This window comes from Chionomys nivalis, chromosome 3 (genome assembly GCF_950005125.1).
Source record: "Chionomys nivalis chromosome 3, mChiNiv1.1, whole genome shotgun sequence".
In the NCBI taxonomy this organism is placed as follows: Eukaryota; Metazoa; Chordata; class Mammalia; order Rodentia; family Cricetidae; genus Chionomys; species Chionomys nivalis.
Window position 1 is genome coordinate 95,898,065 of NC_080088.1, and position 17,707 is coordinate 95,915,771.

The 17,707-nt window shown below is 39.7% G+C and overlaps 1 protein-coding gene across 1 annotated transcript; it reads right to left on the reverse strand.

The window, feature by feature from the left end:
* Window positions 1-253: 253 nt before the first annotated feature.
* Window positions 254-1,174, reverse strand: LOC130870752 (olfactory receptor 7A17-like). The gene has a single exon (XM_057763530.1). It carries the CDS (start codon window positions 1,172-1,174, stop codon window positions 254-256), a length of 921 nt encoding a protein of 306 aa, XP_057619513.1.
* Between the last annotated feature and the right edge of the window lie 16,533 nt (window positions 1,175-17,707).

Below are 17,707 nucleotides of genomic sequence, written 5' to 3' on the forward strand. Positions count from 1 at the left end.
GAAGAATTTCTTGATGAAATAGAGAAAATAAGAAAATAGAGATGGTTGAATACTTCAATGATAATAAAGAATAATAAATAGGATTACAAGTTGAGGAGTAAAGCTAAACTCAGAGAAAGAGAGCTTCCAAGAATACAATAGCAGAGGAATATTCTAATTCTACAATGAGATCATAGCATCTCTTATCTGACCTAAGGATCTGAATCCTACAGTCATGGGGAATTCTTGAGGCTCAAAAGGTGTGAATTTGTTTCTATCTTAAAATTTTTTTCACAGCATCTTTTATGTCTTTATTCCTCAGACAATAGATGAAGGGATTTAACATAGGAGTGACCACACTGTATAAAACTGAGGCTCTTGCAGTTGACTGTGAGTTTTCTGTTACAACAGAACTCAGATAAAGACCTATTCCTGTACAGTAAAATAAAGAGACAACAGAAAGATGGGATGCACACGTGGAAAAGGCTTTGTACTTTCCTTGAGCTGATGAGATGGCACCTATGCAGGAAAGAATCTTGTAGTAAGAGCAGAGGATGGCGATGAGGGATCCAGCTGCCAACAGCACAGGTAAAAGATACATGACAAGGACAATAGCAAATTTGTCTGAGCAGGTGAGTTGTAACACCTGATTCAGCTCACAGAAAAAATGATAAATTTTCAATTCTGTGCAGAAGGATAACTGCAGCACCATGAAGCCTTGTGATGAGATATGCAGGGAATTTGCTATCCAGGACACCAGAACCATCAACACACAGAGCCTGGGATTCATGATGACTGTGTAATGCAAGGGGTGACAAATGGCCACATATCGGTCATAAGCCATTATGGTAAGCAGACAAATGTCCAGTCCTGAAAAAAATATGAAGGAAAGCATTTGGGTGATGCAGTCTCTATACATTATGAATTTACAATGTGACTGGAGGTTCATTAGCATATTTGGCACAGTGGTGGAGGTGAAACAGACATCCACAAATGACAAGTTGGAGAGAAAGAAGTACATGGGTGTGTGCAGGTGAGAGTCTGAGATCGTGATTAGGATGATGAGCAGGTTCCCAAACACTGTGACCAGGTACATTGCCAGGAACAATCCAAAGAGGACAGGCTGCCACCTTGGGTCTTCTGAAATTCCCAGAAGAAGAAATTGTGAAATTTGTGTTTCATTCATTGACCCCATATGGTTTATGTTACTAAAAATTAAAACCAAAACAAACAAAAAAACAGAAAAATTTAATAATGAGATTATGTAACCATATAGAAACACTATTATATTCTACAGCCAAGCCCGTACTCTTGGATTTTTTAACGTGAGTTTAATTTTGCATAGCCTCCCTTTAGTATCTGGATCCATGTGACTTCTTTGGGGAACAAGGCCTGAGAATAGCAGGAACAGCTCTCCTTGTTTGCAAAGCCCTGTAGACCCTAACCCATATGGCAAAGCCTGTGGACCCTTTGCTGTATAATTCTGGGCATGACCCCAGGAGCGTATTGCTACGTTCTTGCCTTGCTTCTGTTATAAAAACCATGTTGTTGGCTACCTTTAGTCTTATTTTCTCAGCATGTATAAAACAGCTATTACAAAAGAAAAATTTCCCCTGATTGCTCTCCTCTGAGTCAGATAGAATGAATGTTGTTAAAAAAATATACAGCAGACCTGATTCAGCTTCTAAAGCCTTTGATGTTTCATGTGTGACCATGAATTCAGGATTTCTAAAGAACAAGATGCTGACTTTCCAATAAACCCTGTAACTAGTCTCAAAGAGTCAGAATAGCTCATAAAGTTTAATATTACATATATGTATAATTGTTCTGGGAAGAATTATTATTTTAACCACAAGAGTATTGGAGAAATGTTAAAAAAAAATAGATGATATCAGGAATTAATGGAAACAGTTTAGAGATGTGGGATGAAGTAGAATCACAGTAACTCACACTTCTCTCATTTCTAATAACTGTGCTTCTACCATAAGAAGTTATCAGAGATGAACATAAGGACAAGAGATAAACTTTTCAGACTGAATTTCCAGGTTATGTTGCCTATAGGACAAATGGAAAAAGCTGGCATATTTCCAGAGAAAATGGAATAGTACAGAAAGTGTAATGAATTGATCCAGCTTCGACCAGTAAGTTGATTGCTGTCACAAGCCCACAAGACTACACAGCAAAAGTACAACTTTGTTTTCTTTCTTTGCCCAATAAAGAAGCAGACTGTAAGAACTCAGATCTTACCAGATGTAAATATTAACGAGTAGAGACAAAACTGTCTCTCATCTTGCATGATGCTGTAACTGCAAATACTGCCAACTGGGCACACTGTTCTATATGAAGGTGTGTCTAGTGAAAAAACTTTCTTTGTTGCTTGCAACATGACTTATGCTTCTAACATTAGGACTATAGATAAATAGGTAATGGTTAACAGTGGGAAAGTTGGGGAGTAGAAGGTAAAAGAAGCAAAGGAACAAACTGGTAATTATTGTAACCATTGTTAGAAACTTAAGAAAACAAACCTGATTGTAAAACTGTTCAAGAAAACCAATGAAATTGTATAAATAAAAATTGCCCAGGTTATCCAGGGCCACTTGTTTGAACAACCGAGTGGTCACAGTTTCTTCCTTGCGCCAACTTCACACATCTGTCCCAGATCATCAAAACCATCTGAAGCAAGGCTCCCAGCACCCTAGCCTTCTCCAAAATGAAAATCTTCACTACCTCTCAGTTTTACTCAAAAACTATGTATTAAAACATTTAAACATTAATCCTTGTGATGAATGAGATCTTTTCACCTTAACACAAACCTTGACATATCTGGAAAGAGAGAATCTTAATTTAAAAAATACCTGCATAAGATTCAACTGTGCAAGCTTGTGGCACATTCTCCTGATTGAGGATTGATATGAGTGTGCTAAGCCAGGTGGTTCTTGGATGAGAAAACAGGCTTTGCCTTAGCAGTTGGGAAGCCAAAGAGGAAGGCGAATCCAATACTTTTTCCATCTCTCTAATGAACATATCTACCATTAGGTTTACAGAATGTCCTTAAACAAGGAAGATAAGAAGACCAGGACTGAAACAATCAAGATCCAGTGTCTTGTTATTGCACAATCCCTGCAACACTGTTTGTGTTGTATTTCTCTGAAGAAACAAAACACCAAAAAAAAAAAAAAAAAACAAGGAAGAGACTGCAGAATGCATCAAGCTTTCGGCAAACGAAGAAGGCAAAAAGCCTGGAGATGGGTGGGTAGAGAGGAGATGAGCATATGGGATGGGAAAAATAGGAACAAAATATATTGTATAAAATTTTTAAAAAACATTTAAAATTTAGAGTCTTTAGAAGTAACAAATTGTCAGAAGTTGTGGCAGGGGAAAATGACGAGAAACAAAGTGCCTTTGATGCTGCAGAGACATGAAGGGACCAGTAGTGACTCAGATCAGTAGTTCCTTTGCATCTTAACGTGGCTGGAAAGGGGTTTTATCAGTTGAAGTTACCTTTGTGCTCTTTACATGTGACACAATTTTCATGTGTTTTTCCCTCTGTAATATGTGTCTATGTGTCTCATTTTGGAATATATTGAACAACCCTTGTCCTATCAAATCTATTCAGGCTCCCACAGCCATATAGACCACACATGCACACAACACAAACACACACACACAGTTCCTGAAAACAAGTCACAAAACATGGTCTTGTGACCTCATGTGATTCTTGGTCTCTTATTAATATCGTGGGCTTCTTGCCCCAGTCACACTATGGACATTTTTCCTGTCCTATTCTAAAACTTTCCATTTTGAAGCCTTTGCAAAATCCAATAAGCATATTCCACTTCTGACTTTTGTTTCCTCCAACATGCAAAAACCTTCCAACAACATGTTCTCTGAAATCCTGTACTCACCAGAAAACTTCTTCTTCACACTTAATTTAATTCTTCCTGTGGCTAATTCATGCTGCCATCAGATTAAACACGCCTTACATTCAGATGCAAGATCGATGTAAGCAGACCTCACCTGCTTGGCTCACAGTCTCCCTTTCACAGTGGTAGTGAACAGGCATGAATAGAGAGCAACAAAAGTCAAAAAGAAATTAAATTTGTGGTGTACAAAGAATTCCAGGGGCAATAAACAAAGTGAAAGGGTTCCGGACAATTGTACTGTAAGGATTTGGATTCATATCAAGAATTAAGTAAAAATAAAGTACCAATAACTGAGTGTGCTGTATCCATTGACCTCCCTGCTCACCCGTTCACCTATCCATCCATCCATTCATCTGCACATCCATCCATTCCTTAGCAATAACCTACTCTGAAACACTCAATGACCAATAATCCTCTAATGTTTTGACCCACTGAAGCTGTTTTGTTGTTGGGAGGTTTTCAAATGTTAGAGGAAACAAAAGACAGAACTAGAATATCTGTATTGGCTTTTCCAAAGATTTTATAGAAGAAAATTTTAGAATAAAACATGAAAAATATCCATACTGTGAGTGGAGCAAGAAGCAACTCCAAAATCAAAAATTCTACTGACATGCTTATTAGTAGGAAATAGTTAAAGGATAGTAATAAGTAACTTAGAGCAGTACTGAAACTAAAAAATAAGTAATGTTCTATCTTCCTCCTTCTCTCATCATATGTAAGGTGGAATTTCTCCTGTCCACCTAATGAACTGCAAGAACTCTTGACCTATGCCCTGCTCGCATGAAATTCCCTCAGGCCCCTCAATTCCTGTTTAAATTGGCCCCCATTGCTACCACTTCACAGTCAACAATAATCTTGAATTACTGACTTGAAAGTTTACTTCTTTTCCTAGCATGTCATTACATGAATTGGTGATTTCCTTTAAGAATCAAGAAAATATCCACAGCCACCACTGAGCCATCCCTCAGATCAGCTTGGCTAGACTGACTCTCAGATGACTTTAAGCAAATGCTTTTGTCTTCTGTCCCACACGATCTTTGCCCTGATGTCCTTGAGACTCACCTGGATGAGTTGTCTAATCAGAAGCTGTGTAGAAGAACAATTTGTCCCCTTAAAGGCTAGCAAAGGAGACTGAAACTGTGTAATAGAAGGCAAGGAGTCAATCATAAGATTCTGAAATATTGAGGACATTAAAGGAAATAACCAGGCCATGTGTAAACCAAAACTGTAAAAAACAAGTGGCAGTATTTACAACTATGAGTGTCTGCTTATTAAGTACATTTCCCTCCTATTATTCCACCATTCAGCCAATCATTTCCCCATGGGATGTGACTCTTCATGGAAACCAATTTCTTTCCTGCTCATTCCCTTTTCCCCGAGACACCTGGTTGTTGTCAGGAGAATCATTTGTTGATTGTGTTTATGAGAGAGCTACTGATAAATTCATGCTTTAATATTCAACTTTTCTATTAGACACTAATCTATGATCCTTTGATATAAAATCATAAAATATATAATGCTTGACTTCAAGCTACATTTTCCAAAATTATTAGTAAGATCAAGCATTTAACCAAATTAGCATTTCTGTTTACTTTTTTACTTAGAAATATTTGATAACTTAAATATTTAATATATATAATTAACATGTAGTATACATATTAAATTTTGTTATATAATTAAGTATAGTGGTATTTTTTTTATTTTCATATATACACATATATATGTGTGTATATGTATATAAATAATACACAGAGGGAAAGCGGGCCCCCGCTGCTGGGGCTGCAGTCTCTGCTGTGATCTCCTGGACCTGCTCTGCCTGCGCCCTACTTCCCTTTGTCCCTGGCTCATTGGGGCATCCAGGAGTTCCTGTGTAGGTGCCGAGAAGTTTCATCGGGACGGGTGAGTGTGTGCTATCCTGGGGCAGACGGTCCCGGTAGAGAGCACAAACACCCCTCCCCCAGCTCCTGCTGCAAGGCTTTCTCTCCTACACACCCGCCCCCACCCCCACCCCCAAGCCTGCCTTGTCTGCAAGGTCCTTAGCTGTGGAACAGTTTCCTGCCCTTTCACTAAGGCTACCAGCCCAGACCAGTGAGTGCCTGACTAGAGGGCAGGCCTCAAGGTCCCCGCCAGGGAAAGCGGGCCCCTGCTGCTGGGGCTGCAGTCTCTGCTGTGATCTCCTGGACCTGCTCTGCCTGCGCCCTACTTCCCTTAGTCCCTGGCTCATTGGGGCATCCAGGAGTTCCTGTGTAGGTGCCAGAAGTTTCATCGGGACGGGTGAGTGTGTACTATCCTGGGGCGGACGGTCCCGGTAGAGAGCACAAACGCCCCTACACTAAGGATACCCAACCAGAGCAGTGAGTGCCTGCCTAGCGGGCAGGCCTCAGCAACCCCCGAAAGGGAGCGCAGGCACCTCCAGCTTGTACTGCAGTGTCGCCTGTGTTCTACTTGACCCCGCCCGACCCCTTGCATTCGGCCTTCTTTACGCGGGTCATTGGAATACCACGCATCCATGTTTTGGTGTTGAGGAGTTCACCTGGAAGAGAACGGTTCCTGCCCCTACACTGAGGAGATACACCTAGAGAGTTAGTCACAGCAAAGACTGGTCCAAGACATCAGGCCTCTCCTGGCTCCATTTGAAGGAAAAGATGGGCAGGCGCCAATGCAAGAATTCCCCCAACAACTTGAAAGGCAACGTGACATCACCAGGATCCAGGAATCCCGAAATGAGAAGTGTACACCCTAATCCAGAAGAATTAGAAGAATTCGACTCAAAAGTGAATTTTATGAAAATAATAGAGGACCTTAAACAGGAGGTGAAAAACTGCCACAACCAATTAGAGATTACAAACAAAAAGGTAGAGGAAATGAATAAATCTCTCAAAGATACCCAAGAAAACCAAGAGAAACAAGAAAAAGTAATCAAACAGGTAAGGGAAACGGTTCAAGACTTGAAGAATGAAGTGGAAGTAATAAAGAAAACACAAACCGAGGGAAGGATGGAGATGGAAAATTTGAATAAACGAACAGGAACTACAGAGACAAGTACCACCAACAGATTACAAGAGATAGAAGAAAGAATCTCAGACACTGAAGATACCATAGAGAAAATAAACACTCTCATCAAAGAAAACAGCATAACCAACAAATTCTCATCACAAAACATTCAGGAAATCTGGGACACAATAAAAAGACCAAACCTAAGAATAATAGGGATAGAAGAAGGAGAAGATCTACAGCTCAATGGTCCAGAAAATATATTTAATAAAATTATAGAAGAAAACTTTCCCAACCTTAAGAAAGATATTCCTTTGAAGGTCCAAGAAGCATACAGAACACCAAATCGACTGGATCAAAAAAAAACATCTCCTCGTCATATAATAATCAAAACACAAAACATACAGAATAAAGAAAGAATATTAAGAGCTGCAAAGGAAAAAGGTCAAGTTACCTATAAAGGTAAACCTATCAGACTTACACCTGATTTCTCTATGGAAACCATGAAAGCCAGAAGGTCCTGGATAGATATACTGCAGAAACTACGAGACCATGGATGCAAGCCCAGACTTCTATACCCAGCCAAGCTTTCGTTCACTATAAATGGAGAAAACAAAATTTTCCAGGATAAAAACAAATTTAAACAATACGTAGCCACAAATCCAGCCCTTCAGAAAGTAATTGAAGGAAAATCACAAACCAAGGAGTCCAACAATGCCCACAATAACTCAGACATCTAATGACCCTTCACCAGCACAACTTGAAGAAGGGAAACACACAAACTCTACTACCAAAGGAAAGAAGGAAAGAAAGGAAAAATGACTGGAGTTAACAACCACTGGTCATTAATATCACTTAATATCAATGGACTCAACTCACCTATAAAGAGGCACAGGCTAAGAGATTGGATACGAAAACAGGATCCAACATTCTGCTGCTTACAAGAAACACACCTCAACCACAAAGACAGACATCTACTCAGAGTAAAGGGCTGGGAAAAGGTTTATCAAGCAAACGGACCTAAGAAACAAGCAGGTGTGGCCATACTAATTTCTAAGAAAGTTGACTTCAAACTAAAATCAATCAAAAGAGATGGAGATGGACATTTTTTACTCATAACAGGAACAATTCACCAGGATGAAGTCTCAATCCTGAATATCTATGCCCCTAATATAAAAGCACCCACTTATGTAAAAGAAACGTTACTAAAACTCAAGGCAGTCATCAAACCACACACACTAATAGTAGGAGATTTCAACACTCCTCTCTCACCAATGGACAGGTCAATCAGACAGAAACCTAACAGAGAAATAAGAGGATTAAGGGAGGTAATGAATCAAATGGACTTAACAGACATCTATAGAACATTCCACTCAAATAAGAAAGAATATACCTTCTTCTCTGCAGCTCATGGAACCTTCTCGAAAATAGACCACATACTCGGTAACAAAGCAAACTTACACAGTTACAAAAAAATATCGGTAACCACCTGTGTCTTATCAGATCACCATGGATTAAAGTTAGAATTCAACAACAATGCTATCCCCAGAAAGCCTATGAACTCATGGAAATTGGACAGTCAACTACTGAACCACACCTGGATCAAGGAAGAAATAAAGAAAGAAATTAAAGTCTTTCTTGAATTCAATGAAAACGAAGACTCATCATACTCAAACCTATGGGACACTATGAAAGCAGTGCTAAGAGGAAAGTTCATAGCATTAAGTGCCCACATAAAGAAAACGGAGAAAGCACACATTGGAGACCTAATAGCCCACCTTAAAGCTTTAGAAAGAAAAGAAGCAGACTCACCTAGGAGAAGTAGAAGACTGGAAATAATCAAATTGAGGGCTGAAATCAACAAAATAGAAACACAGAAAACAATCCAAAGAATCAATGAAACAAAAAGCTGGTTCTTGGAGAAAATCAATAAGATTGATAAACCCCTATCCAAACTAATCAAACGGCGGAGAGAGAATACGCAAATTAACAAAATCAGAAACGAAAAGGGAGACATAACCACAGACACAGACGAAATTCAGAGAATCATTAGATCTTACTACAAAAACCTGTATGCCACAAAATTGGAAAATGTAAAAGAAATGGACACTTTTTTAGATAAGTACCATATACCAAAGTTAAACCAGGACCAGGTGAACAATCTAAATAGACCCGTTAGTCGCGAAGAATTAGAAGTTGTTATAAAAAACCTTCCCACCAAAAAAAGCCCAGGTCCAGACGGCTTTAATGCAGAATTCTACCAGAACTTCCAAGAAGACCTAATACCTATACTCCTTAATGTATTTCACAATATTGAAACAGAGAAGTCATTGCCAAATTCCTTTTATGAAGCTGAAGTTACTCTGATACCAAAACCACACAAAGACACAACCAAGAAAGAGAACTACAGGCCAATCTCACTCATGAACATCGACGCAAAAATACTCAATAAAATACTGGCAAACCGAATCCAAGAACACATTAGAAAAATTATCCATTATGATCAAGTAGGCTTCATCCCAGAGATGCAGGGCTGGTTCAACATACGAAAATCTATCAATGTAATCCATCATATAAATAATCTGAAAGAAAAAAACCATATGATCATTTCATTAGATGCGGAAAAAGCATTTGACAAAATTCAACATCCCTTTATGATAAAGGTCTTAGAGAGATTAGGAATACAAGGGTCGTTCCTAAATATAATAAAAGCTATTTATAGCAAGCCGTCAGCTAACATCAAATTAAATGGAGAGAAACTCAAAGCTATTCCACTAAAATCAGGAACACGACAAGGTTGTCCACTCTCTCCATACCTCTTTAATATAGTGCTTGAAATTCTAGCAATAGCAATAAGACAACATAAGGGGATCAAAGGGATTCAAATCGGAAAGGAAGAAGTTAAACTTTCATTATTTGCAGACGATATGATAGTGTACATAAGCGACCCCAAAAACTCCAGCAAAGAACTCCTTCAGCTGATAAACACCTTTAGTAGCGTTGCAGGATACAAGATCAATTCCAAAAAATCAGTTGCCCTCCTATACACAAAGGATAAGGAAGCAGAGATGGAAATCAGAGAAGCATCACCCTTCACGATAGCCACAAATAGCATAAAATATCTTGGGGTAACCCTAACCAAGGAAGTAAAGGATCTATTTGACAAGAACTTTAAGTCAATGAAGAAAGAAATTGAGGAGGATACCAGAAAATGGAAGGATCTCCCTTGCTCTTGGATAGGGAGGATCAACATAGTAAAAATGGCAATTCTACCAAGGGCAATTTATAGATTCAATGCAATCCCCATTAAAATCCCATCAAAATTCTTCACAGATCTTGAGAGGACAATAATCAACTTTATATGGAGAAACAAAAAACCCAGGATAGCCAAAACAATCTTATATAATAAAGGATCGTCTGGAGGCATTACCATCCCTGACCTCAAACTCTATTACAGAGCCTCAGTATTGAAAACAGCTTGGTATTGGCATAAAAACAGAGAAGTCGATCAATGGAACCGAGTAGAAGACCCTGATTTTAACCCACAAACTTATGAACACCTAATTTTTGATAAAGGAGCTAAAAGTATTCAATGGAAAAAAGAGAGCATCTTCAACAAATGGTGCTGGCAGAACTGGTTGTCAACGTGTAGAAGAATGAAAATAGATCCATATCTATCACCATGCACAAAACTCAAGTCCAAATGGATTAAAGACCTCAATATTAGTCTGAACACACTGAACCTGATAGAAGAAAAAGTTGGAAGTACTCTACAACATATGGGTACAGGAGATCACTTCCTACGTTTATCCCCAGCAGCACAGACATTAAGGGCAACATTGAATAAATGGGACCTCCTGAAACTGAGTAGCTTCTGTAAAGCAAAGGACACTGTCACTAAGACAAAAAGGCAACCCACTGACTGGGAGAAGATCTTCACCAACCCTGCAACAGACAAAGGTCTGATCACCAAAATATATAAAGAACTCAAGAAACTAAACTTTAAAATGCTAATGAACCCAATAAAAAAATGGGGCACTGATCTGAACAGAGAATTCTCAACAGAAGAAATTCAAATGGCCAAAAGACACCTAAGGTCATGCTCAACCTCCTTAGCGATAAGGGAAATGCAAATTAAAACAACTTTGAGATACCATCTTACACCTGTCAGAATGGCTAAAATCAAAAACACCAATGATAGCCTTTGCTGGAGAGGTTGTGGAGAAAGAGGCACACTCATTCATTGCTGGTGGGAATGCAAACTTGTGCAACCACTTTGGAAATCAGTGTGGCGATTTCTCAGGAAATTAGGGATCAACCTACCCCAAGATCCAGTAATACCACTATTGGGAATATACCCAAGAGATGCCACATCAAATGACAAAAGTATCTGTTCAACTATGTTCATAGCAGCATTGTTTGTAATAGCCAAAACCTGGAAACAACCTAGATGCCCTTCAATGGAGGAATGGATGAAGAAAGTGTGGAATATATACATATTAGAGTACTACTCAGCAGTAAAAAACAATGACTTCTCGAATTTTGCGTGCAAATGGATGGAAATAGAAAACACTATCCTGAGTGAGGTATCCCAGACCCAAAAAGAGGAACATGGGATGTACTCACTCATAATCGGTTTCTAGCCATAAGTAAAAGACATTAAGCATATAATGTGCGATCCTATAGAAGTTAAATAAGAAAGTGAACCCAAAGAAAATCATATAGTCATCCGCATGGAGAGGGGGAAGTAGACAAGATTGCAGGGCAAAAAATGGGAACTTGCGGGTGAGGTGGCATGGGGCAAAGGGGAAATGGGATGAGAAATATGAGAAGGGGAGGATGGGAGGAGCTCGGGGGATTGGGATGGTTGGGATATAGGAAGGATGGATACGGGAGCAGCGAAGTATATATCCTATCTAAGGGAGCCATCTTAGGGTTGGCAAGAGACTTGACTCTAGAGGGGTTCGCAGGTGTCCAGGAATATGTCCCCAGCTGGTACCTTGGGCAACTAAGGAGAGGGAACCTGAAATGACCCTATCCTATACTGATGAATATCTTGCATATCACCTTAGAACCTTCATCTGGCGATGGATCAAGGTAGAGACAGAGTCTCAATTTGGAGCAACGGTCTGAGCTCTTAAGGTCCAAATGAGGAGCAGAAGGAGGGAGAACAAGAGCAAAAAATCAGGACCACGAGGGATGCACCCACCCACTGTGACAGTGGAACTGATTTATTAGGAGCCCACCAAGGCCAGCTGGTCTGGGACTGAATAAGCATGGGTTGATTCCGGACTCTCTGAGCATGGCGGTCAACGAAGACTGATGAGAAGCCAAGGACAATGGCACTAGGTTTCAATCCTAATACATGAACTGGCTTTGTGGGAGCTTAGCCTGTTTAGAAGCTCACCTTCCTGGACGTAGATAGAAGACCTTCGTCTTCCCGCAGGGCAGAGAATTTGGACTGCTCTTCAGTATCGAGAGGGAGGGGGAATGGTGTGGGGGGAGGAGAAGAGGAGTGGGGATAGGGGGAGGGGAGTGGGGGGAGGGGGCAATATTTGGGAGGAGGGGAGGGAAATGGGAAACGGGGAGCAGGTGGAAATTTTAATTAAAAAAGAATAAAAAATAAAAAAAAAAAAAAAATAAAAACTGAAATGAGAAAAAAACAACAAAAAAAAAAAAAATACACACACGTATATATTTATAATTTTCCCTCTCTTATTTCACCTCCTACTGTAATCTTTCTTCCCAGCAGTTCTACCTCCTGCTTTCATGTCTTTTGTTGGTATTTTCCCTCTGAGTTTAATTAGGGTCACTTGCATGAGTTTGTTTCTATATTTGTACTCATCTGCTACAAGAGGAAGCTTATCTGATGATGACTCAGCAAGGTATTCATGTGTGACTACACCAGAATGCCATTACTTTTTCATATTACTGCCATGTTTTTTGTCAGGGCAAGGTGGTCTGTCTGAGTGTTTGTTTGCTTTCCAACAGTAGTATTTGGTTTTATCCTGGGTCTCTGAGCTATGTAGTCTCAGGTTCTTGGTTAACCAAATAGTATTGGATCCATGTTCCATCTCGTGAAGTCACAAATCATGTCAGACATTGATCAGCTACTGCCCCAGCCTTCGTGCTGCTATAGCACTAACATATCTTGGAGGCTGAGCACTATTGTAGGACAAAGGATTTGTGACTGGGTTATTGCATGTTTCACTTTTAGTGAAATGAAGAGTATCCTCCTGTGCTAGACTCTACCATGTAGGGGTGAAGAGTCTATATATGCACCAGCTCAATGTCTCTATGTTCAATAAATTCTGTTGGTATTGTCTTCAGCAATAGGACCTAGTCATTAGTTTCTGCAGCGCAACATATAGACTTGAGAAAAGTGTGGGTTGTTTGGGGTTCCCATGAGACCCCTTTGACCAACATCTCAATTAGATGCAATACATCCTGTACTAGAAGACCAATTTGTGGCCAGAGTTGGGGTTCTCTCTCTCTCTGTCTCTCTCTGTCTCTGTCTGTCTCTGTCTGTCTCTGTCTCTCTCTGTCTCTGTCTCTCTCTCATTATTTGGCAACTTTATTTAGGTCACTTTCATTATGGTATATATTTTAGGAAGCTCTTACTGCATTAGGTTTCCACATTAACCCTCAAAAGTCCCTTATTTTAGCTGCTTCTTCCCATATTTCCTCCCTTGCTCCCCTCTTTCCTTCTCCTGATCCTCACACTCTATTCATCCCATTATCCACCCATAACTATCTTTTCTATTCTCTTTCCTAAGAAGATCTATCTGTGTATATCTATCTATCTATCTATCTATCTATCTATCTATCTATCTATCTGTACCCACTTGTACTTACTTGTACTTACTTACCTAGCGTCTGTGGTTCTGTTGTAACTTATCTATTGTTGATTTAATAGCTAATATCCACATGTAATCAAACATAACATATTTGTTTTTCTGAGTGTATTACCACACGCAGAATGTTTTTTTTTTCTAGTGAATTTCAAATTTAGCCTCAAGTACAAATTCATAGTCAAAATATACCACATTTTCTTCATCAATTCCTCTATTGAGAGAAATTCAGCTTGTTTTCAATTCTGGATGTTATGAATAGAGCAACAATGAACATGGTTGGACAAATATTTTTGCTGTATCATGAAGTGTTCTTTGGGTATATACCCAAAAGATGTGTAGTTGGGTCTTGAGCTTGATTATGTCCTAACATCTGGATGAACTCTCACACTAATTTCTAAAATGGCTATACATGTTTACTCTCCCACAAGCAAAGGATGACTCCATATCCTCACAATCAAGAATGGTCAGCTATTTTATTGATCTTAACTATTCTCAAAGTAGTTTTGATTTGAATTTCCCTGATGGCTAAGGATGTTTAACATTTCTTTAAGTGTTTCTCTGCTATTTTAGTTTCCTCTTTTGAGAATTCTGTTTACAATTGAACAGCATTTTAAGTGGGTTATTTGTTTTCTTGTATTCCAGTTTCATGAATTTATATATATATTGGATATTAGTCCTTTGTGAGATGTGTAGTTGGTAAAAAAAAATTTTTTTTTTCTCATTCTGTAGGCATCTGCTTTATCCAAATGATGGTGTCCGTTACTGTGCATATTTTTTGCAGTTTCATGAGGTCATATTTATTAAATGTTGATTTTAGTGTTAACAAAGTTATGCTTAGTTTTTTTGTGCCATTGAATTGAAGGCTATCACCAACATTTTGTTCCATCAGATTTAGTTTATCTGGTATTTTGTTGAGGTTTATGATACATTTGAGGTTGAGTTTTATACAGAGTTGTGAGTATGGATGTATTTGAATCACCCAGTTCAACTAGCATTCGTTACTATTATTATGAGATTCGTGATTTGTGAAAGATGTGTTGTCTGAGATGTATTTATTTATTATTAATTGATTCATTCATTCATTTTACATATGAACCACAGTTTCCCCTCCCTCCTCTCCTATATTTATTTTATATATAAACCACAGTTTCCCTTCCCCTCCCCTTCTCTTGTTCCCTCTCCCCACCATGCTTCTACCCACCCCATCCATCACTCCTCCTACTTCTCCATTTAGAAGGGGTACGACATCCCATGGGAGTCGACAAAGCATGACATATCAAGTTGAGGCTGAACCAAGCTGCTCCCCCTTGTATCGATACTGGGCAAGACATCCTATTACAGGTAATAGGTACCAAAGATCCAGATCATGAATCAGGAGCAGGTCCTGGTCCCACTGCAAAGTGCTCCACAGAAGACTAAGCTACATAAATCTCACACAGATGCAGCGGACCTAGGTCAGTCCCATGCCAGCTTCCTCTCTCTCTCTCTCTCTCTCTCTCTCTCTCTCTCTCTCTCTCTCTCTCTCTCTCTCTCTCTTTTTTCAAGACAGGGTTTCTCCGTAGCTTTTGGTTCCTGTCCTGGAACTAGCTCTTGTAGACCAGACTGGCCTTGAACTCACAGAGATCCGCCCGTCTCTGCCTCCCGAGTGCTGGGATTAAAGGCGTGCGCCACCACCGCCCGGCCAGCTTCCTCTCTTTAACTGAACTTACGGAGCAGACAATGAATGACTTCCAAAGATTGCTAAGCAACATTTCCCATATATGGTGTACTATTGGAATAGAACTTGAAGACCTGATTAATTTAAGTAGAACCTTAGATGATGACAAGAACTTAAATCGTTCCAGGGAATAATCAGCTGAACCTGAGAGGAAATTGACTTTAATTAAAGAAAAATTACAGGAGGCACATGTAAATCAGCATGATCCAAATATTAACTGCTTTCTGGTCATATTACCATCCAAACATTCCCATATAAGAATTTTAAGGCAGAAGGAACTTATCATCTTAGAATGGATCTTTCTACCATGTAAACTGAGTAAAACATTTTTTTTTACTTATTTATTTTTATTCTTTTTTAATTAAAATTTCCACCTGCTCCCCATTTCCCATTTCCCTCCCCTCCTCCCAAATATTGCCCTCCCCCCACTTCCCTCCCCCTATCCCCACTCCTCTTCTCCTCCCCCCACTCCATTCCCCCTCCCTCTCGATACTGAAGAGCAGTCCAAATTCCCTGCCCTGCGGGAAGACCAAGGTCCTTCTATCTACATCCAGAAAGGTGAGCGTCCAAACAGGCTAAGCTCCCACAAAGCCAGTTCATGTATTAGGATCGAAACCTAGTGCCATTGTCCTTGGCTTCTCATCAGTCTTCATTGACCGCCATGCTCAGAGAGTCCGGAATCAACCCATGCTTATTCAGTCCCAGACCAGCTGGCCTTGGTGGGCTCCCAATAAATCAGTTCCACTGTCACAGTGGGTGGGTGCATCCCTCGTGGTCCTGATTTTTTGCTCATGTTCTCCCTCCTTCTGCTCCTCATTTGGACCTTAAGAGCTCAGACCGTTGCTCCAAATTGAGACTCTGTCTCTACCTCGATCCATCGCCAGATGAAGGTTCTAAGGTGATATGCAAGATATTCATCAGTATAGGATAGGGTCATTTCAGGTTCCCTCTCCTTAGTTGCCCAAGGTACCAGCTGGGGACATATTCCTGGACACCTGCGAACCCCTCAAGAGTCAAGTCTCTTGCCAACCCTAAGATGGCTCCCTTAGATAGGATATATACTTCGCTGCTCCCGTATCCATCCTTCCTATATCCCAACCATCCCAATCCTCCGAGCTCCTCCCATCCTCCCCTTCTCATATTTCTCATCCCATTTCCCCTTTGCCCCATGCCACCTCACCCGCAAGTTCCCAGTTTTTGCCCTGGAATCTTGTCTACTTCCCCCTCTCCATGCGGATGACTATATGATTTTCTTTGGGTTCACTTTCTTATTTAGCTTCTATAGGATCACACATTATATGCTTAATGTCTTTTATTTTATGGCTAGAAACCGATTATGAGTGAGTACATCCCATGTTCCTCTTTTTGAGTCTGGGATACCTCACTCAGGATAGTGTTTTCTATTTCCATCCATTTGCACGCAAAATTCGAGAAGTCATTGTTTTTTACTGCTGAGTAGTACTCTAATATGTATATATTCCACACTTTCTTCATCCATTCCTCCATTGAAGGGCATCTAGGTTGTTTCCAGGTTTTGGCTATTACAAACAATGCTGCTATGAACATAGTTGAACAGATACTTTTGTCATTTGATGTGGCATCTCTTGGGTATATTCCCAATAGTGGTATTACTGGATCTTGGGGTAGGTTGATCCCAAATTTCCTGAGAAATCGCCACACTGATTTCCAAAGTGGTTGCACAAGTTTGCATTCCCACCAGCAAATTATGGGAACAAAGTGAACTCTGGCAAAGAGTTTGTAGTAACTTTTTGGGAGAAATTAACAATTATCCCAAAAGTAAGAAAATTTGACTTACAAAGAGAACTAATTGGATTCTTCATTGCATTGTATGTGACACACCAGTGACACACCAGTAACTAGAGTCTCTACATTCAATTCTGATGCAAATAAGCCAGGAAAGGCAGTTTACAAATCAGTTGATTTAAGTAAAGTAGAATAAAGTCCTTATGATTCTGTCCAAAAGTCAGAATTATATTCTATTCTTATGGTACTAAGAGATTTTTAAAGAAACTCTCTATATAGTTACTGATTTGCAATATGTAGAAAGAGTTGTTTTGCATATTGAAACCCCTGAATTTATACCATATTATGCAGAGTTGACTTTATTATTTCAATTACAAGATATAATCAGGAACAGGCATCATCCCTTTACATAACACATATTCAGTCCCATACGGGACTGCCAGGCCCTCTAGCACAAGATAATGCAGAAATCGATC